This window comes from Peromyscus californicus, unplaced genomic scaffold (assembly GCF_007827085.1).
Source record: "Peromyscus californicus insignis strain IS unplaced genomic scaffold, ASM782708v3 Scaffold_6__1_contigs__length_162567912, whole genome shotgun sequence".
Taxonomy (NCBI): Eukaryota; Metazoa; Chordata; class Mammalia; order Rodentia; family Cricetidae; genus Peromyscus; species Peromyscus californicus.
The window spans coordinates 35,166,151-35,187,766 of NW_026294584.1; the positions used below are offsets into that span (position 1 = coordinate 35,166,151).

The 21,616-nt window shown below is 39.4% G+C and overlaps 1 protein-coding gene across 3 annotated transcripts in view; it reads left to right on the top strand.

Moving 5' to 3' along the window:
• Nucleotides 1-2,086: 2,086 nt before the first annotated feature.
• Ing3 (inhibitor of growth family member 3) overlaps nucleotides 2,087-21,616 on the top strand; it is a 29,077-nt gene continuing 9,547 nt past the window's right edge. Inside the window, exons 1-6 of one of the 3 annotated variants that reach the window (XM_052720682.1) lie at nucleotides 2,087-2,243; nucleotides 2,479-2,550; nucleotides 4,629-4,729; nucleotides 6,346-6,411; nucleotides 19,212-19,308; nucleotides 21,208-21,279. In XM_052720682.1, coding sequence (XP_052576642.1) covers nucleotides 2,216-2,243; nucleotides 2,479-2,550; nucleotides 4,629-4,729; nucleotides 6,346-6,411; nucleotides 19,212-19,308; nucleotides 21,208-21,279 — 436 coding nt within the window. In that variant the 5' untranslated portion in view covers nucleotides 2,087-2,215. Of the gene's footprint in view, nucleotides 2,244-2,478; nucleotides 2,551-2,601; nucleotides 2,761-4,628; nucleotides 4,730-6,345; nucleotides 6,412-19,211; nucleotides 19,309-21,207; nucleotides 21,280-21,616 lie in introns of those variants that run through there. The other 2 variants (XM_052720684.1, XM_052720685.1) reach the window with 2 other exon arrangements.

Below are 21,616 nucleotides of genomic sequence, written 5' to 3' on the forward strand. Positions count from 1 at the left end.
CTGTAAAGTCAGCGGTTTGAAAGTAGAAGCAAGAGGATTAGAACTTCAAGATCTGATTATAATAGTGAGTTGGAGGCCAGCTTGGGCTACCTGAAAGTCTGTCTCAAATAAACAAAGAAATGCAAATGTACGGATGTTCTCGTAAGACAAAGAAATTCTCAGAATGGATACAAGAGATGAGGGACAGCAAATGAGCACATCCAGAGAAAACCAAGGCCAAAGTGAGCTCTTGGTTCAGAGGTTGTCAATCAAATCCTGGATGTGTAGAATTGCTGCTTGGACAGCCCTGCAGCATGCCACTGTAAGAAGACAGTCAATGGTCCGTTTTCAAGGAGAAGTCTAATAGAAGGCAATATTTGCGGCTCCCAAGAGCAATATTCCCTACCTAAGGGTGAGTGAGAAATGCTCTTTGCACATACGGTGGCAGTAAGAAAACATGCTTGTCCTGGGCTTAGAGGTCAGTAAGAGAGAAAAAGTCGCCCTGGAGAGTATATGAGGTATTTGAGTTACAGGCTCAAATTCAATCAATCTGTGCAATATAGTAAACCTCAACTGCACAACTTAATTTGACCCTAAGTTCTATGGTGTCTTGCAGCAATGTGCAGAATCAAATGCTAATATTCTCTAGGAAAACTCAATTTTAACTTCAGCCTTGAAGAATCTCTACATTTATTAACCCCAGAAAAGTGAATTCAGAGTTAAAAATCCCAACCCAGATGGAATTAGGCACGGTGAGCAAATGTAGCTGCTTTTGAAAAAATAGCACAAATATACAGTTTTCAGTACTGGATTTAAAGTAAACAGAAATAGACTACGTTTAACACACAAGAAGTAAGAAAATGGCTTTAGAAGAGAACAAAATAGCTTCTACAAGTATGCCATTTTAAAAAAATTTAAATTGGACATATACAAATATTCAGAATAGTGAATAAAATACATCTTCAAAGTGTCATATTGTTGTTCTTTGTTTTGTTTTGTTTTGTTTGGTATGAGATAAGGTTTCTCATAGTCTGGAGCTAGCCTCTTAACTACCCATATTGCCAAGGCTGGTCTTGAACTGCTGATCCTCCTGTCTCAACTCCCCCAGTCTGGGGATTTCAGGTGTGCCTCGATGCTCCACTAGATAGTCTAAGAAGGGATCATTTCCTTAAAACACAGAAGCATTCATTTAGTGCACGAATTTTTATGAGAGATTTTAAGATAGAAACGGAGCAGTGATACACTAATTATACCACTAGACAACATTTGCTAAGGGTAGAAAAAGAGCCAGCCCAGGACTATAACCCTTAACCCAGCTATTTCCCCAATATGAATTCGAATCATTGCTGGTACGTCCCAGCAATGGAGTAAATCTCCATAATTTATGGTTGGTCGTTATTTATTTATTTTTATTTGCAGGTGCATTAGAACATTTGCTTTACAATGAACACGAGACACGCCGCAAAACGTAACTGGCTATTGCCGACTATTTTGGGCATCTTTTAATTTGGGAAATGCACATTCGCTCCTGTCTCAGTATATATTATCTTAAAGTTACAGGGACAACAATCGGCTGTTCCGTCTCTATCTCAGGAGTGAATAATGAAGATAAATTCCAGCAGAGAGTTCTGTTCTAAACAATCCGAATTTTCCGAACTTGGCCGATTATTCTAGCGTTTAGAATCTTTGCTATTTGCCTAGCACGGCTAGAAATCCATGACTCACAAACGGCGGGCTTGGAATCACAGCACAGAACAGGTGAAAAGTTGTTCCTAGTTATGTCAGACAGGCGCATACAACTCCCGTCATTCCCCTTCCAAGAAATCAACAAATAAACAGAGGCACCGCATTTCGGATTCTGGCGTACTCGTTTCGCGCAGGCGTGTGGTTTCTGTAGTTGCGACGCCTAGAAGTGCCCGCACTGGTGGCCCTGCTCGGAAAAAAAAGACTACATTTCCCAGAACACCACGGGGATCCGCACCGGTCTGCTGACGTCAGCGCCCCAGGCAGCCAATGGCAACGGCGGGCGGCAGTGAGGCAAGCGCCGTCAGGCGCCAAAGTGGAGCCTTTTTTTTTTTTTTTTTTGCTTTTTTTTTTTTTTTTTTTTTTTCCTTTGCCGGAGTCGAGCGGGTGCTGCTAGCGGAGGCGCCATATTGGAAGGGACAAAACTCCGGCGACAGCGAGTGACACAAATAAACCCCTGGACCCGTTCGTCCCCGCAGCAGTCAGGGCCGCGATGTTGTACCTAGAGGACTATTTGGAAAGTGAGTGCGCGGCGCCGGCAACGCGGCGGGCGGGATCCGCGGCGGGCGGGAGCGCGAGTGGCCGGGCGGGCGGGATGGCGGGAGGGAGGGGGAGCGGGGGATGTTTCTTTCTCACGGTAACTGGCAGCCTCGTTGTGAGCCGCCCCCCCCCCGCACGCACGCACGCACGCACGCGTGACGCCAGCGCGTACCTTCGCCGTTGGCCCCGCCCTCTGACGGACTGTGCCTTTGACAGTGATTGAGCAGCTTCCGATGGACCTGCGGGACCGCTTCACGGAGATGCGCGAGATGGATCTGCAGGTGCAGAGTAAGTGGCGCGTCTCCACGGCCCCGCGCAGCCCCGGCCTCCCTCGGGCATCGCCTGGCGGGTTCTCCGCGCTACTTTTCTCGGGCTGTTAACAGGAGGCGGCAGGCACACCATTCCGTTAACACGCGGGGCACAGCAAACACAGTGTTTGTGTACTGCATGGAGATGACGACACTGCACCGCAGTGGAAACTCGCGTGATTTTAAGAAGGTTTGCACTTGAGCCTCTGTGTGGAACTTGGAGTTCTGCATTCAGACTTAAAAGTTCCTTATATTCCGAATTTCTCAAGAGTAAAGACTTAGAATCACAGGTTCTGTGAGGTTCTTTAGGGAGCCTAGTGGACTTGGAAGGCCGAACTTTGACAAGTTGCATATCATGAAAGACACTTAGAGCTGTCAACAGCATGGTTATTTTCTCAGCCAAAAGGAGTGAGAGAAATAATGATGATGGAAATCTTCTGGTCTGCTCTTTATAAAAATTTAGGCATTTGGTAGGCTTTCCTGCTCATTTCTTTCTTGTTTTATAAACACAGCCACGTAGATCAGGCTGGTCTCACACTCACTATGTATCCTAGGCTGCCCTAATCTCCTGGTCTTCCTGCTTCTGCCTGTCTGGTGTTGGGATTTATAGGCATGGGCCACCATACTGGCTCAGCTTTGATTTTTTCTGCCAGTCAACCCTTGGTAGTTTTTGTATGTGACTTATTCCCCAAATTAACCTTGTTCTCTTGAAAAGTCATATTGGAGGTGGCTCAAAGGCAGCTTGAGTTTGCTAAGAGCTTGTTCTTTTCATTCTCAGTCCCACACCGCCCCCCTCACCCGCCCCCCCCCCCCCCACTTCTGTACTTTTTGTTCCCTAATGTACTTCTCAATCTCTGGGTCATCTCTTAGGGCGCATAGCCCCGTGGCCCGTCATAAACGTGTGGCAGGTGTTTATGTGATTTTCCTTTTTGACTTAAATGTAGTTGCAGTAGTAAACATTTGCCAAAGCACATTCCAAAGGGATTGAGCAGAGCTTGGTGGAAGATAGATTTGGATTCGCTTTAGGACATCACCAGTTTCTTATCTACCTTGGCTGCTTTGCTGCCTTGGGGCATTTTTTTTTTTTTTTTTTTTTTTTTGTAAAAGACAATCTGAGGATTTAAAATAATACAGATAATTAGGATGTATAATACCCATTACAAATAGGTATAAAATAAGGGATTATTTAAAACATTTTTAATCTTTCAATTTTTTTTAAATTCTGTGGTAGTTTGGCTTTAGTCTACACACATTACAGGGTTTTCAAATTTATTTATTTTTTTATAAGCCTGGTGTTTTCTGAAGATAAAAGTGATTATGTATTAACAAAAGTAGCATCATGTCTACTATCCGTACATGAACTGAAAGTAAAATGTTTTTTAAAACTTAAGATTAACTACAATGCCTCACTTTTTTCGAAAGCACTGAAGATCTTTAAATGATGAATATAGTGAGCAAGTTTTTCTCCATTTCCATAACAGAAAATCCCGTTTATTTATTTGTCTTTTTTTTTTTAGCAGTCATCCACTAAGGTCATTATTTTTGACACGGGCTTTGGAACACCCTTGCATAGAATAAATAGCATGTGTGTTGATGAGTAAATGGCATCTTAAGTAAACAAATGATCACACATTTCATAGCCTCATAAAGATGAATTGATGGGGTGCTTGATGCTATGTTGCAAACGTTGAATATATTATCACTATTTTTCTTAAAAGAAGTGTGAAAACTTTCTAGTAGTACTCTTAGTAAGCAGCTATGGTTGCCATAACAGCTGACTTAATGCCATTAGCTGATTTCAGTGCTGTGCTGCTCAAGCCTTGTCTGTGTGGTTGACCCTACCTTGATTATTGGAAAGCGTTTTGAAACAGCAGAAGTCAGTACAAAGTATTGCAGCTTTTTAAAACTAAGGTAGTTAGGGCATTACTGTTGATGGAATAAAAGCGTAACGTGTATGAGCCACTAGCAAACAAAACAGTACATGTTGTCAGACTTCTTTTTCTTTCCTCAAATCAAAGCAGTTTGGTCGGCTAAGTGTGAACTGTTTTATTATGTCAGATGCGATGGATCAACTAGAACAAAGAGTCAGTGAATTCTTTATGAACGCAAAGAAGAACAAACCCGAGTGGCGAGAAGAACAGATGGCATCCATCAAAAAAGTAAGTGGAATACCTTGGATGATTGTCAGTCACAATTGGGACCCTCTGAGAGAGAGATTTAAAATTAGGTTGATCCCTGGATATTGAGTGAAGGAACATTCATTATGAGTGACTTGGGGGGTACTTGTTATAGTTTAGAGCAGAGGTTCTCAACCTGTGGGTTGTGACCCCTATAGGAGGGAACGACCCTTTCACAGGGTCGCCAAAACCATCAGAAAACACAGATATTTACATTACTGATTCATAACTGAAAACACAAGATTCGTAACAGTAGCAAAATTACAGTTATGAAGTAGCAATGAAAATAATTTTAAAGTGTGGGTCACCACAGCACGAGGAACTGTATTGAAGGGCCTCAGCATCAGGAAGACTGAGAAGCACCATTTTAGAGCTTCCTGTAATTCTTTCTGAGGTTTAGCTAGTGCTGGGACTTAGGGCTGTCCTCCAAATTAGAGTGCAGATTAGATAAGCTCACGGAGTGTGCTGTGATGTGGGGTCTGGTGTCTTTAAGGATGCATTGGGAGCATTAACTTCAAAGACTTGGCTTTGGTCCTCACTGCCATGTAGCTCGTGACTTGGGTCAAGTCTTTTAATATGAGGAAGAATAAGTACACCCAACCTTGATATAAATTTTCTGGGAGCTACAGAAAAATTAAATTTAAAACTAAAATGTTCACAGTTGTGTTATTCTTCCATGTGGAAGGAAGGCTGCTTCTGTTACGAAGGGGAAAAGTCTGCATTCTTAAGAGAAGTGGTCCTGCCTTATATAATACCTGGGGACCCAGGTGTGTTGGAGTTTAGAACTTGCATATTTAAATCCAGAACTCACTGGCCATCCCTCTCAACTAAAAGGTTTTTGATGTAGCACAGCTTGAACATACCCCTAAAAGTCTAATAGTATGTAGAAGCTCATAAGATACTTTTTTTCTTTTTTAAAACATAATTTTTCTTTTTTAAACTATAATATAGAAAAATATAAACTACATTTTGGGTGGTATGAATTTATACCTAATTTAAAACTAGAGCCATAGACATGCAGATCAGAATCCTTTCTATGACTGTATTTTTGTTACAAAAGTTGGGGCTGGAGAAATGGCTCAATGATTAAGAGCATTGGCTGCTCTTCCAGAGGACCAGGTTTTATTCCCAGCATCCACATGATGGCTCACAACCATCTATAACTGCAGTTCCAGCGGACCTGATGCCCCCTCTCTGAGGCATGCAGTACACATACATACATGCAAGCAACATATACACATAAGTATTTTTAAGTTGTATAAATGGAGTGCTGGTATGTTTTATATGTTAGCTAAATCTTCACATTCTTTTGTTCTTTCATATATATATTAACTCATAACTTTCTAGTAAAGAGACTGGACTTGGCATAATTTCTTTTACTTGTCTTTTCTGAGATTTTTGAACGTCATCTTTTAATTTTTAACATTGCCCTTCGTTTTTAATACTCTCCCAGCCACACTCTACCATGGGAGGCTTGCTATTGTTCATATGAGATGGCTGGATGATAACAAGGTAGAACAATGAAGAGGCAGGAATATATATGTGTATGCATGCATGCTAACGTTACCAATGCTTAAAATGAAAATGTCTTTCTTTAGGACTACTATAAGGCTTTGGAAGATGCAGATGAGAAAGTACAGTTGGCAAACCAAATATATGATTTGGTAAGTAAAATAGTGTGCATATTATGTAGTGTGTGCTAGAATTCAGGATTTTGTTATCAATCTTATTAGCTTAAATATAAACTGGAGTGTTGCTCTCTTGATCATATTTAATTTGAGAGTTCAGCACCTGTGTCTTGGTTTCTTTGGGGAAGAGTCATAGAAGTGCACAGTGTTTAGTTAATAGGTCAAAAGCCACACATTTCAATGATGATTACTGTAAGAGTGTGGGTAACATTTTCATTTCAGAAAGAATTGGCTTTATCTAATTAACCCTTTTTTCTACCATTTTGAAATTATTCCTATGATAAAATGTAATTAAGAGTACTGTGTTAGTGAAAGGTTTTGGTAGTCTGATTAAAATGAGAAAGAGGGTTCCATGTAAAGTGTGCTTTTTGTTTTGTTGTTGTTGTTTTCTGTCTTACTGGGTTTTTTTTGTTTTGTTTTGCCCTCTATTTTGGGGGTTGTTTTATGTTGTTGTGTTTTGAAAGAGAGAAAAAGAACATGAAGTTAGAAGGGCAGGAAGGTGAGAGGATCTGGGAGGAGTTGGGGGAGGGGAAGAATAGGATCAAAATATATTGTATGTAAAAAAAAATTATAAAAAGAAAGTGAAGAAAAGTATTTCTTGCAACAGATACTCTAAAAGTTTGAAATCACCAAGAAAAGAGTTATGCATTCATTTGCTTCTCAAATTGATGTTAGGATTGTAATGCAAGCTTCTCCTTAGCTATGTAGTTTAGGCAAAAATTAATTTCTCTTTTTGTGTCAAAGTAAGTTGAAGCAGAAAAACAATGTTCACTTTTTGTTGACTTCAGCTTTTACATTTTATATCTTATTTGTGCTGTGTTTTCCAGATATAGTTTACCATTGAAAAATACATGCAAATAAAATGTTATTTGTATACATGACACATTATAAAAATGTTCTAGTCTCATCTCTTTTACTGGTGTAAAATACTCTGACCAAAAGCAATGTAAGGGAGGAAAAGATTTATTTCAGCTTATAGGTTGCAGTTCCTTGTTGAGAAAAGTCAGGACAGGAATAGAAATCATGAAAGAACTGTGCTTGCTGGCTTATACAAACTCATGCCCAGCTAGCTTATAGAGCCCAGGACCTGCCCAAGGAATGGTACCACCCACAGTGGACAGAACCCTCCCATATGAATTAACAATCAAGACAGAACCCCTCCCCAGACAGGCCCACAGGCCAGTTTGATCTAGGCAATTCCTTTCTCAGATGACTCTAGGCTAGCAAGTTGACAGTTAAAGCTAACTAGAACAAAAGGTACCCACTATGTGTATAAATGCTTGCATTAAAGTACAATATCAGTATCATAAAAGAAAGTATGCTGTTGTTTTTGTATAGTAGAATTTTTAATTTTAATTTTTTTTTTTTTTTTTTTTTTTTTTTTTTTTTGGTTTTTCGAGACAGGGTTTCTCTGTGTAGCTTTGCGCCTTTCCTGGAACTTGCTTTGGAGACCAGGCTGGCCTCGAACTCACAGAGATCCGCCTGGCTCTGCCTCCCGAGTGCTGGGATTAAAGGCGTGCGCCACCACCGCCCGGCTAATTTTAATTTTTTTGATCTTGCTGGACTGACAAGTGGTTGAACGGGACAGTTGCAAAAATAAACTGATGTTAAAAAAAAGCAAAGCTTTCTTGAAAAACCAGTATTTCTTATGCTGAGGCTTCTGAAAATGCTTAAGACCTTAGTTACTAAAGGTAGAAGTGTATCTTACAGATGAGTTATAATCTTTATTATTATTAGTTTACTTGTTTTTCTCCTTGGACAGTTATATCACATGTGTATAATGAATTTTAGTCATTTTCACTGGTAGTTCTGCTCTCTCATCCCAACTCATGTGGAAACTCTCCCTGTCCTCAGGAAGCCAGCCTCCACATCCGGGTCTTCTTTCTCTGTGTGAGCCACTTCAGTTAGAGTTCTTTGAACAAGCATGGGTGGGAGAGTATTTCCTTGAGCATGGGCAACTTGTCAACGGCTCCACCACGGAAGAAAATGTTACCCCCACTCCCCAGCAACCATTAGCTGCCAACAGACCCTCAGGGAGGGTGGGACCTCATAGGTCCCTCTGTTGTCCATGGTGAAATATTGACAGGCTCGATCTTGTGCAAGTAACCGCAGCTGCAAACGAATTCACCGGTACAGTGCTGTGGCATGTCAGAAGATGTGGTTTTTGTTTCTCATCTCTCAGTCTCTGACTATACCACGATGTTCCCCAAGCCTTGGAAGGGATTATGTGGCTGCCCCCCTTAGGGCTGAACACACCCCATCCTGTAGTCTTGGCACTTTGACTAGTGAAGAGTCTCTGCATTAACTGCCATATACTGTAATAAGAGGCTTGGCTGAGAAGGGCACTAACGTGTACATATAAACATGAGTGTGGAGAAGGAAATTTGACAACATGACCATTTAGCAAACCATAGTAGTAGATTTTCCTCTGGGGCCTTTGACTCCCCAGCCGTGAGCTCTGTCTCAGTCAAGGCACTCTTGAACCAGAGGACACATCTTGCCTGGCCAGTTGCTACTGTACCACATGACTTACAGCTGGGGAAGAATGTTGATTTTCCTCCTCCAGCAGCTTGCAGAGTGTCTTCTGGCACTGAGAAAGCAGTGAGGAGAAGCTTCCAGCTCAGTTCTCACTTGATTTCTCTGTCTTACCCATGTGTGGTATCTTTAGCAGTAGGATGATGTGGTCATATTATCAAGTTCTGGTGAGAAACAAAGTAGCTGAAGGTTTTTTTATTTGTAATGGCTATAATAAGCTGGGCTCTTAATACATGTAGTAGACATGATAAGTGAACATCCATAATTCTGTGGCCATGAGGATAGAACCCCTGTTCAACTACTTTACTGACAATGTGGCTCTAGAAACAATTTAATCTCTAACCTCAGCTTCTTTATAAAATGACTTTTTAATCTCATGCACACTTAATGCACACACATATACCTACATGCACATGCATACATGCAAGCACATATGCACACACAACACTCTTAGGATGGCTTTCTCTCATTTAAAGACTCACTTTATCTCTTTTTTCCAACTGGAGTTGCTCAGCCCTTCCAGGTTGAAGCTGTGTTCTTTCGCCTGCTAATATCTCTAGGCTTGCCATCTTCTCTTCTGTTTGTCCTTTCCCTTCTTTCCACTTCTCCCTCCTTTCTGCTTCTTTGCCTCCCTTCTCTTTAAGTCACGCCATTGCTATTTCAATAACCCTTTTTCCCCATTGAAGTACCTTTTCTTCTGCATTATCTCTTAGGCGAGTCTAAATACATACTTTAGAATCAAGATAGAGGTTATGAAGATTCTAGGCATTGTAGGGGGATGTTGGAGAGTAGGTACTAAGTTACAGTACCTGCTATCGCTGCTGCATGCTGTTTTAAAAAGGTAGAAGAAAGAGATCAAGTGTTGAGATGGATGTATTTATTCTGACTTGAATATTACACGTTATATATGTTTTGATGTATTATATTGTAACTCAGAAACACAGATTTTATGTGTTAGTATTTTTTAGATTTCATTTTTAATTATGTGTGTGTGTGTGTGTGTGTGTACATGTAAAAGAGATACCGATCAATAGATAGATAGATAGATAGATAGATAGATAGATAGATAAATAGATAGAACACAAGGTTTCCAAGAAAGAAAAAACAAAGGTTTCCAAGAGAGAGAGAAAAAAACACAACAAGGTTTCTGTGTGTGTGTGTGTGTGTGTGTGTGTGTGTGTGTGTGTGTGTGTGTGAGAGAGAGAGAGAGAGAGAGAGAGAGAAACAGAGACAGAGAGAAACAGAGACAGAGAGACACAGAGAGAGAGAAAAAAAACAGAGAGAGAGAGAGAGACCATTGACCTCCTAGTCCTTTAGTTCTCTATAAACTCTGCTCTCCTCCATTCTCCACGTGCTGAACCTGAGCATCATGGGAGTTTCTCCACCTCTGAAATACCTCTTGCATCTGGGCCTCATTTCCTTCTACTTCACCATCCATTTTAATCTGAGACTCTAGTTGAGCTCTTGGACGTTTATCCCCATTTTTTTCAGTATCTTCTGCATCGCTGCCATCTTAAGGTGTCTTGCTCTGACAGTCACCAGCCATCACTCGTAGCTAGCACAGTTGGGGATACTAGGCAGCTGTGAAGCTGGCGCCTCCGCAGACTGGTTGGCTTCACTTAATATTGGGACCCTTTCATTAGACACCATGCATTAGTCCTGTGTTTAAATGGAGTCGATTTCTTTTTTGTTCTTCCCCATAGTCATCCCAAAAGAATGCCCTCGTTTCCTACAAACATCCCCGCTCTAGTCATGTGACCTTGCCTTGTATTGATAAGAATGTAATTTGAGGCTTTTTAGTGACTGCTTCTGCAGTTATCTCTAGGCCATTATCTCTGCCTGTCAGTTATTCCATGAGTCATCTTTCTATAGCTTTCCATATTCCTCCACATTCCCACCCTGCCATCTGTCTGTCTGTCTCTGTCTCTCTGATGAGGTCTCTCCATATAGTCCAGGCTAGCCTTGAACTTATGAATGTTCCCTTTTACTACTGTTCCTATCCCTTCTAATACCTTCTAATATATATATATATATATATATATATATATATATATATATATATATATATATTATATTAGATATATCTAATATATATATTAGATATATATTATATTAGATATATATATAAAATATATATATTCTTATATTTTCTGTTCTTGTCATAGGGCTGTATATCACAGCATTTAAACCTTTGCTTCTCCCTTATATTTTAAAGACACATAGACAGGCACTCAAACAAATCCTTTCTGAAGCAGTCTTTCTTGAGTTTCTCATTCAGGCTTTTTGATGTTCTCTCATCTTCAGTTGATTCCTAAATCCATTGTAATTTATGTTCTCTTTGCCAGTCCCTTGCAACTTCAGTTAATACTTTTTTATTTAATCCATTGGGCACTTGTAGTCCATTTTGACTCTCTTGGGAAGTTGAATGCTGTTTACCATTCTTTCTTCACTGACATTTTTGCTCATGTATTGTGACGTGAAAACTCCACTAAAATGTTGCCACCTTTGTAGCCTTTCTTGGTCTCTTATGTTGCTCATAATGATGGTGTTTCTTGGGTTCTGTCCTTGACCCTTATTCTTTCTTATTCAAGTATTGCTCATAGATCATTTTCTTTTATTCCCTGTCCAGCGGGTAGGGAAGATTAGTTACCATACTATACAATAAATTGTTTGATCAGATGCTCTTGTATTTCCTACACACATACCTTCCACCCAAGTAGAGAAACACTTCGCAGTTACTTTCCATGTATTCTTTTAGTTTCATAAACTAGAGAGCAGTCCCTTAAGGCTGAACATTCTGAGTTGCTGAATCACATTATCTGAGACTTTCCTCTCTCTCTTGCCCCCCAGCCCTTATCTCAGAGATCCACTGATCTGTAGTTTCTCAGATTAGGGTTCTAAAAGTCCTCTTCCAGGCCTTGTTCCCATCTTCCCCACACTTACTCTCCATGGCCTGATCATTTTACTCACCAAATAATTCCTCCCCACTTGTTTAGCCTGCTGTACTATTAGTACTTTTTTAAAAATTAGAATGTAATAAGAAAGAATACAATATACATGCACTAAATCTATTACTTACATTTGGACTAATGTACTATTGTAACCATAGCCCAGACAAGATAAAGAGCATTACTAGTCTCTAGAAAACCCTCTTGTATCGATTCTAGAACCTAACCCCTGTAATATATTCATCATTTGCCAGAAAGACTAGAGTAGCTTTTCTAAGCTGTGTTTCCACTTTGGTCCCTTTTAAAATTTAAGGTTTTGAGAATTTCATGCATGAATACTATATTTTCATCATTTCTACCCTTCTTCCTCTTCTCTCTAAGTCCTCCCCCTCCATTGCCTCTCAAATCCATGACCACTCTTTATTATTGTTACATGTATACATGCATATGACCTATCATTTATTGATTGTCTGTCTAATCTTCTTCTCTATATATCTGTGTGTATGTGTGTGCATGTGAGTGTGTGTGCGTGTGCTTGTGTGTGTGTAGGGAGGAGATCTCTTACTGAGTCTATTTAGCATTGCTCATATATACATGCATTTATGACTGACCACTTGGGATTGGATAACCTATCAGAGAGTTCATCCTTGGAGAAAACTGATTCTTCTTCTCTCACGAGCCATGATTTCCCATACCTCTTCTTCTAGGGGTGTGAAACTTCTCTATTCGTGTTGGCATGACAATTGGTGTTCATTGTGCACATCTTAATTAGGCAATTATATTGTTGAAATTTTATGGGTGCAGCTTTCCTATTATGTCTAGAAGACATCTAGCTTTAGGTGTTCTGGTCCTCAGGCACTTATAATATTTCTACACACACCCCTTCTGTGATTTTTCCTGAGCCCCCAAGTTGCAACCAACTATAAAGTGTATGAACTTTATAGCAAGCATAGCAAGATATCGCCAGTGCTGCAGTAGTGGCTTTTACCTTGGGGGTAACCAGGAGCTGTCTAACTGGATTTAAGTCCTGCTTATTAGGATGAAATCCATGCCTGATACTGTAAACCTATCCAGATACTAATGGCTAGAGAGGTCATAGACCCTAGAGGAGAAGCTACTGTAGCCATTTTCCTAAACCAATACAATTTGTAATTCTACCCTAAATACTTATCCGTAAACCCACAGATAAGTGTAGCTCTTACTCCTCGTCAAAGAAGCTTTTTGGAACAGATGGAGACTATTACAGAGATCCACAACTGGCCAAATGCAGAGAATAAGTGACCATAGGGTGCTCAGCCCCAGTTGATAAATCTCTCATGCTTATTCTAAAATACACAGTCCTCATGCTGTGTTCTTGATTGAAATCCACTGATATTTTGTACCGGATTTATTTTACTGTGTTCTCCAGGGTCCTTCCTGACCCTGTCTGTGCTCAGTTCTTTTTAGTATTCTTTTTAATATGTTCTCATGTTTTTTAGTGTCTTTAATTTAGATAGTTTTTTTCTAATGCATATGATAATTGTGAAAGAGTTCTTCTAAAGGAAGATTTGAAAATTTGTTCAGCATTTTAAAACACTAAATCTTTGTCTTGGCAAGATGGCTCAGGCCGTAAGGACACCTTCTACCAAGCCTGATGACGTGGATTTGATCCCTTGAACCCACATGGTGGAAGGAGAGAACTGACTCTCCTAAGTTGGTCTCTGACTTCTACAGGCTTTTAGGGTAGTTGAGTACACTTTACTAATCTGAAGGTTTAAAATGTGAAATTCTCTCCAGAATTGAAGCTTTGTGGGTATTGAAATGATGCTGCATGTAAAAAACTTCACATTTGATTTCATGTGACAGATTACAAGCAAAACAGGATACGGATATTCCCTTTAGATTTTATATATATATGAAATGGAAATGAAGTTTGTATTGAGACATGATTCTGTCCTGAAGACATCTTAGTATTATATCTAACCCCCTCCCCCAAATCTGAAAACATTTGAAATCTGAAACACCTCTGCAGTCCTGTATATGCATTTCCAGTAAGAGGCACTGAACCTGTCTACAGTCAGATTTCATGTTTCAGTGTTTTATATAAAATGAGATTTTATTGTGCTTTTTTACACCATAGCATTTTATTTGCTTTTTATCTCAGTAGTAAATGGATATAGTCCTATGACCAGCATTACACTGCTTATGTCATTTATTAAAGAAAAAATCCATGTTATGCATCTACAAATGAAGAAACATCTAGAAACAAAACAAAAAACTACCTTGTTAGATAATTTCCTAAAATCCAAGTACAGCCATTAAATACTTATTTATGTTCTTTAACAAAATACCACTCTCTAAGAAGTATTATATTGCAATACCCAATAAAGTTGATTTATATGCACTCTGCTAAAATTAGAGCTTTTAGTTAATGCTTGAGTGCTCTTCATAGTCTGGTGCTGCTCCACACCCTTGAATTTGCTTCTGTTTATATATCCTGGCCTGTCCCTGAGATGACTGAACTTCAGACCCGAATTCTACCAATAAAGTTGAGAGTTCTCCCCTGATCCTCTAATTAAGAAATGAATATTATGTGAGCCTGGCCTTTGATTTGTGGTCTGTTCCTGCTGTCTTTTAAGACAGTTAGATGTAGCTCATGTTCCAGGAACTTGGTCCAGCCGAAGGAGAATAGTTCACATTTTCATGTAGTCATATAATTTAGGGATGTAAAAAACCATTTTAATGATTTATCAGAAAATACTTTGCTGTCATTACTTCCTGCCCCCCCCCCCAACACCAATTTACCTTTTTCTTTGTAGCAAAACCCTCTCATGGAAGAAACTTGCCTCTAATGCTGTGGATTTTCTCTTAGAACCTAATAAACTGTTTGTCCATTCTTTAAGATCAAACTAGATGTCTAAATTGGAACATTTGACTATCTTGGAAGCAACTGATCTTATAGAAACTTTTAAAGTTATATGTAAATTTAATTTAGGTCCATCACATTGTAAAATCTGAACATTGAAAAACTGGGAGATTCAAAAGAGAAAAATAAAGTATTTCAACTCTAAAATATTAAGGAATAGTTTTTTTGTTGTTGTTTTATACAAAGAGGCCAAGTGTGACTAAATTCTTTGATCATGAATATACTAAATAATGTTTTCTTTGCCTTAGAAAAGTTCTGGAAAAAGACAGTAGTTTAAATTTAGCCATTGTGGTTGGGGTTATAGGATGATTTGGAACTAGAAAAAGAGAGCTTTTGGGGATACCGTTTATTGCCATTAGGTGGGCAACTAATCAGTGATAAGAGTCTATGGTTACTTTGAATTTGGAATCTGTGACAAACATAAAATCCCTCCTAAGTAGACCAGTAGTACCCTCTTTATTATGTAAGCCAGCCTTACAGGTTTAAAGATGTGTAGAGGGGTGGCACAGTCTAAGAGCTTACTCTGCCTGCACCTGTGTGCACACTGCCGTGAGCAACAAGAACAGGCCCTTACCACTTACGAGAGTAGAGAGAAGACATGTAGTTCAGTTACATTCAGCTCTTTTTATAGCCCTTCACTACTGTTTACATAGCTGTGTCTTGAGGGTATAGCAAAAGTTAAATCTTGTAGTCAACTTACTTTCTGACTTCTAATTTTATTTTAGTAAGTATAGCAATGATAAATTTAAGAAAAATAATTCGCATTGCCCAAGAGTTGCTTCTAAAGAATTAGTTCACAGTTGCTTTTAAATCAAGAAGCCATTTCCAGAGCTGCACCCTTAGGGTGGTTATGGCTGCTCTGCCTGCTGAGGTAGGAAATTAGTTTTGAGGATTTTTAATTCTTTGAATTCTGTTGCTTCTTCTGAGCCATCTAGTGAACTTCTTCAATACTATATTTAATAAAGATTTTTAAGTAGAAAGCTAGGATGAATTGAGTGTGTGATGTGGGGGAAACACCTTCATATTAGTTTAGACCACCCTCCCAACTGTGATTCCAGCATTTTCCCTCTCTAGTCTTTAAATTACGGACTAGACCGTTCTTTCTTTCACTCTGAACATACTGTTTGACTGTTTGACATTTTGTATGATTACTCCTTTCCATGTATTTAAATACAATGGGCTCTTCACTGAGTCATTCATACTTTTGTGTCTACCACAACCCAGTATCACATTGTTGCATCTTTTATTCTTATACTACTTAACCACTCCCTTTGAACTGATCCTTATTTGCTGCATTTATACTGTATCTTCTTGAGGTCTTTATTATGTTAAAATTATTGTGAATTTTGATTTATTGATAAAATTCTAATTTCTATGAAGGCAGGGATTTTTCTCACAGTCTTCACATGCCTTCCATTTAACCTAGTGCCAAGTATATATTTGAAGCTCATTGTTTATTGTTTTTTAGATAGATTGATGGAAGGTTTTCATTGTGTTAAGTGTTTTGGAATAAGAGCATTTCATTAGTCTGAGCCCCCCTGAGATTGAATTTTGACAATGAAAGAGACACTGTATGTTGAGTAATAGAGATCTGTGGTCATTATTTTGTTGGAAAGGAGATTCCATTAGAGGATGCTCAAAAGTTATCTGTGTCCTATGAATAGGAGTAAAAGCATCCCAAACATATGACACCAGAAGACTTTAAATATTGTGGCTATGACTTCTGCCAAATTCTGAAGAGTAATTTGCATGTAAAAATGAAGTGATAACTTGACTTTAAATGACTGAAAACTTATAAAGTAATATGTTGAAGATTGTTGCTAACATTTAAAATTTAAATAATTAGGACAGTATTACTAGTTTTGCTATTTGAATTATATGTCTCTGAGTTTAAAAAGAAAAAGAACAGTTGGTTCCTATACACAGTTTTAGAAGGCATTAGATACAAATGATAAAGCATAATATATTATATGTAGGTAAAATTTAAATCATATGTCTATAATACAAAAGCTTTATAACTTTGGGCATGTTACTTAACCCATCTGAGCTATGGTTTTTCTTATAAAATTGGAAAGAGTAATGTCTTAAAATTTAGGGTGAGGACAGGCAGGCCACTGGAGCAGTAGCTGAGAGCTTCATCCTGATCAGTAGGCAGAGAGAGAGAGAGACAGACAGATAGACAGAAAGACAGACAGACTCTGGGCCTGGCATGGGCTTTTGAAACCTTAAAACCTTCCCCCAGTGACACACTTCCTCCAACATGGCCATACTTCCTATCTTTATGATCCTTTCAAACAGTTCCACCCTTGGTGACTAAGCATTCAAATGAGCCAATGGGGGGTGGGGGAGCATTCTTATTCTAACTGCTACAGCAAGACTGTGGCTCAGTTCTTGATTGATGGATATGGGAGGGTCCAACTCTATAACAGAAATCCGTGGAGTCTGTTTAAAGGGCAAAGAACTTATTAAGGGGAAAAACTCACTGTACAGAACAGAATTGACACAGGTTCTGGAACACTGTGCCAGCTACCTGAATCAGTCCTGCATGGAAGTCCCACGAGGGAGCGAAGAGGGCAGAGGGATGCCTGCTTGCATCTCAGGTCTTAAGGGTTGCTGAGAGGCCATGCCCCAGGGGCATGTATCTCAAGGTCATAGGCAGGTGGAGCAGTTACCTGCTGCATCTCTAGGGGTGGTGCTTCAAGGTCATAGACAGAACAGCTACCCACTACAGAGCTCACTGTGGGTGGTGCCATCCCTGGGCTGGTGGTCCTGAGTGCTGTATGAAAGCAGGCTGAACAGGCCATGAGGAGCAAACCAGTAAGCAGCACTCCTCCATGGCTTCTGCATCAGTTCTTGCCTCCATTTTCCTACCTTGAGTTTCTGCCCTTACTTCTGGGATGATGGGCTACAAGTGATAGGTTAAAATAAACTTTTTCCCCCTAGGGTTGCTTTTGGTCATGATGTTTCATCACAGCAACAGAAAAGTAACTAAGAGGACATCTAAAGCACAGAGCACCGAGTTACCTGGCCTCAGTAGCATCTGTCCTGCATCTTGTATTTTGCTGGTGTTTTCCTCTTCCTCCTCATGTTAGAAACAAAGTACTTAATTGAACAATTGAGAGTTTTTTCTTCGTTTTATGTTGTAGTACATAGTGGTGTATATAAGAAAGCCATTCTTGTTCGTTTGGTTTGGTTTGGTTTGGTTGGGCTTGCTGTTGTTGAGGGGAGGGGTGGAAAAGAGAAGAGATGGTTTCACTATGTAGCTCCGCTGACCTGGAATTCACTGTGTAGACTATGCTGGCTCGGAACTCACAGAGATCCCCTGCCTCTACTTCCCAATTAAAGGCATGAACCACCATGTCCGGCAACTTGTTTGTTTTGTTTTTGAGACTTTGTTTTTTTTATTTTAATTGTGCATATTTGTGATTATCTGTTATATGGGTTTGTGCACATGAACACAAATGCCCGTGGATGCTGGAAGAGGGCTTTGGATCCCCTGCAGCTAGAGCCATCAAATGCAGGTGATAGGCACCTAACCTCTGGTGGGTACCTAACCTCAGTGTTGTGCTAGAACCTAAGCATTTCTAACCACTGGACCATTTCTCCATCCTCTGCTGTCATTAGTCTTAACAGTAATTCAGTGAGGCTAGATTTTGAAAAAAGATCTTGTCAGTATTGCAATAAAAATACAGTTCAAAGAATTTGATGGATTGTTTGTTCATTTTTATAATAGTAAGTTTGGAAGAATATTGGAAAATATTTAACATTCATCTTGCAAATATATTAGAATACTGCTAGTTGAAAGTATCATAATTTTCCTAAGTTATTGAAAAGATATATTTTATCATAAGATAAAATTTTGCCATCATAACTAAGGCAGTAGTATTACAAATGAAACCATTTTAGCCAAACTTTTTCAGAAATGATGATTTTTAGCTTTTTTACCCTTTTGTTTGAGCCTTTACATAAACATCTACAGTTAGAATGGTTCACTTTCCTGCTGTGCAGCACTGATTGCCTGTGTCCCTTTGTTAGGCTTAGGGCAGTTCTGTAGGACACTGTAGATGACTCCAGGATAGAGTTCAGGCAGAAGGTAACTTAGGCATATTGTGAAGCATTGCTAGTCCTCCAGCCCTCAGAACTGGCACTTGCTTGGATTTTCACAGCCCCACTTCTGAAAATTGGTCATAGAACATTTTTCTAACGTATTTGAGACTCTGGTTTCTTAAACATAAGATTGAGAGAGTATTGGCCTAGCACCCTAAGGTGTAGGGTGATTGACAAATTTGCTGGAAGAAACAAAGATTTAAGTTTCTTCATTAAACTGTATGAATGGTTTAATGAAGGGTCCCAGATTTGGGTGTTATCTTTTATCTTCTTTGAAACAGGTAGATCGCCACTTGAGAAAACTGGATCAGGAACTGGCTAAGTTTAAAATGGAGCTGGAAGCTGATAATGCTGGGATTACGGAAATATTAGAGAGGCGTAAGTAAAATTTATGGTTTTTAATCTATCGTGGAAAGTTACCTGTGTCAGTCACCAAGGAGACATTTTCTCACAGAAGCCTTTCAAATAATGCATGCATGCCCTATGGTGGATGGTGGCGTCTGGGTCTCATAACTTGGAGTCTAGCATTGAAGTCTTTGAGTCATCGACTCTGAGAGAGATAATACAAGATGTCATCCCATTCACTCTTTATGAAAATAACGTACAAAGTCTTTCCATTTTGTCTTATTTTCACTTTGAGATGTGATCTTGCTATATAAAACCTTATTGCCTCAGGTTCTAGAGCACTGTGATTGTGATTATGTGGCTCCACATTGGACACACCTTCCATTTTTAATGTCTTCGGATGCTAATCTGGTCAGTGGTGAGCAAGAAGAGGCAAAGAAACACAAGTGCCAAGAGTGAGACACAAATGAAGTCTGTTTTTAGGTGCTTAGGCTTTGAGAAAGATTGCATTTCCCCTTAGGAACTTCTTGAAGCTTTGCCTCACCTGTGTGCACTGAGATCTCCATTGGGTCCATAACACTTCCTCTTTTGTTTCCAAAATCTCCCCTTATCAGAAGAAGCCATGCTAGTGTATTTTATTTATTTATTTGTTTGTTTGTTTGTTTGTTTGTTTCTTTATTTATCTATCTGTCTATCAAGATTTAACCTGCAGTACTCCAACTTAGTACCAGATACATCCTGGGCTTAACTCTGAGACTTCCTCAAAATGTGAACAAGATCTCTGTTTTTAACTGATTTAGGATCTCTTCCAACCTAAATAGGTGAAATAAAAGCAGATAGTTTGGTAGTAGGGCCAGAGGAGGTAGGTAGTCATTGAGTGTTGAGGGTGAGTTCTGTGAGAATTCAATTACAGTGTTCCAACAGATCATGTACTTTGGTGCATTCACCAGCCAGCACTTGTTCCTGGGTCTCCTGCCAGATAGTGGGTTTCATGACTGCAAGGTACCCAAGCTCTGTGTTTATCAGACATGTGAAGTTCATCTGGAGAAGCCAGGCGTGGGCCTGTTAGCGAGAATTGCATTCTTAAATTTAAAAGTAGATCATCACTTCACATAATGTCTTCTCTGCTGGCAATACCTTTATTCTGGAGGAAACCTATCTGAGGATAATGGGTATTGGGGAACAAAATGAAATATTGTATAACTGCCTTTGAAGGTTTTTTTCCTTTGGAAATGCTGGTGGTAGCTGTGGATAACAATACCCCAGGCCCGCCTACTCACTGCTTCAGGAGGGTTGATAAAAACATCTACTCCGAGGACACAGACACATGAAATGGAACTGAATCACATTACAAAAACGGTTCCACCCTGCCCCCTGACATGACTTTATCTCAAGGGAATAAACTCAGAGAATTTCTTTAGAAGTATTTTCAAGTTTGGTATTAGGAATTATATCCTTCACCTTTTGCAGGCAAAGCCCTAAATTCTTTTCTGGAGTTGTCAGAATCACACTTCATTTTCGTGATTGAAAGAATTTCTCTTTGTGCAGTAATATCCTCATACCTAGACCTTCAGGATTACCTAGTGAATCTGTCACGAGGTTGAATTTTCTAGATCTCACCATTAATAGAGCTGTAATGCTCCCTTTTCCTATTTATGTATCACCCAGCACCAGAGATTCCCTAATTAGACATTAGCATGCCTTGAACTTTTGTATACTTAAAGTGAATATTGAGAAATGAATCTTGGCTTAGAGAGAGGATTGTTCAAAATGAAATCAAAGGTCATGACCCTCTACATGTCCAGCTAAAATGATAGGCTATGCACCAGAGTTGGGCAGTCATCTGTGAGGGGATACATTGCTTATGGTTGGTTGATGTGTAAAGTTCTATGGTGACATTTAATTCTGTTTTATTTCTGTGCCCCTCTCTAGGATCTTTGGAATTAGATACTCCTTCTCAGCCAGTGAACAATCACCACGCTCATTCACATACTCCCGTGGAAAGTAAGTTTGATTCAAGTATAGTTTAAAACTCATTGATGTCACCTATATATTCTCTTTATTAACTCCACATAACCAATTGAGAAATATCTTTCCCTTTCTCTTTTTAAAAATAGACTTTTGTCACAGTTTACTTACAGACTTCTACATTTAAGCAAAGTGTAATCAATCTGGGAACAGGCAGTCTCTTCTATAACCATATGTGGGAGCCCTCAGAAGTTTCCCTGTGAGATCCGAGTTTGCCTGACACAGTAGAGCTGCACAAGGGGATGATTTGACCATGGGCAAAGTTGCCAGGTGGTTGGAAGAGTCTGCACTTGACCATGCCTGGGTGGAGGTC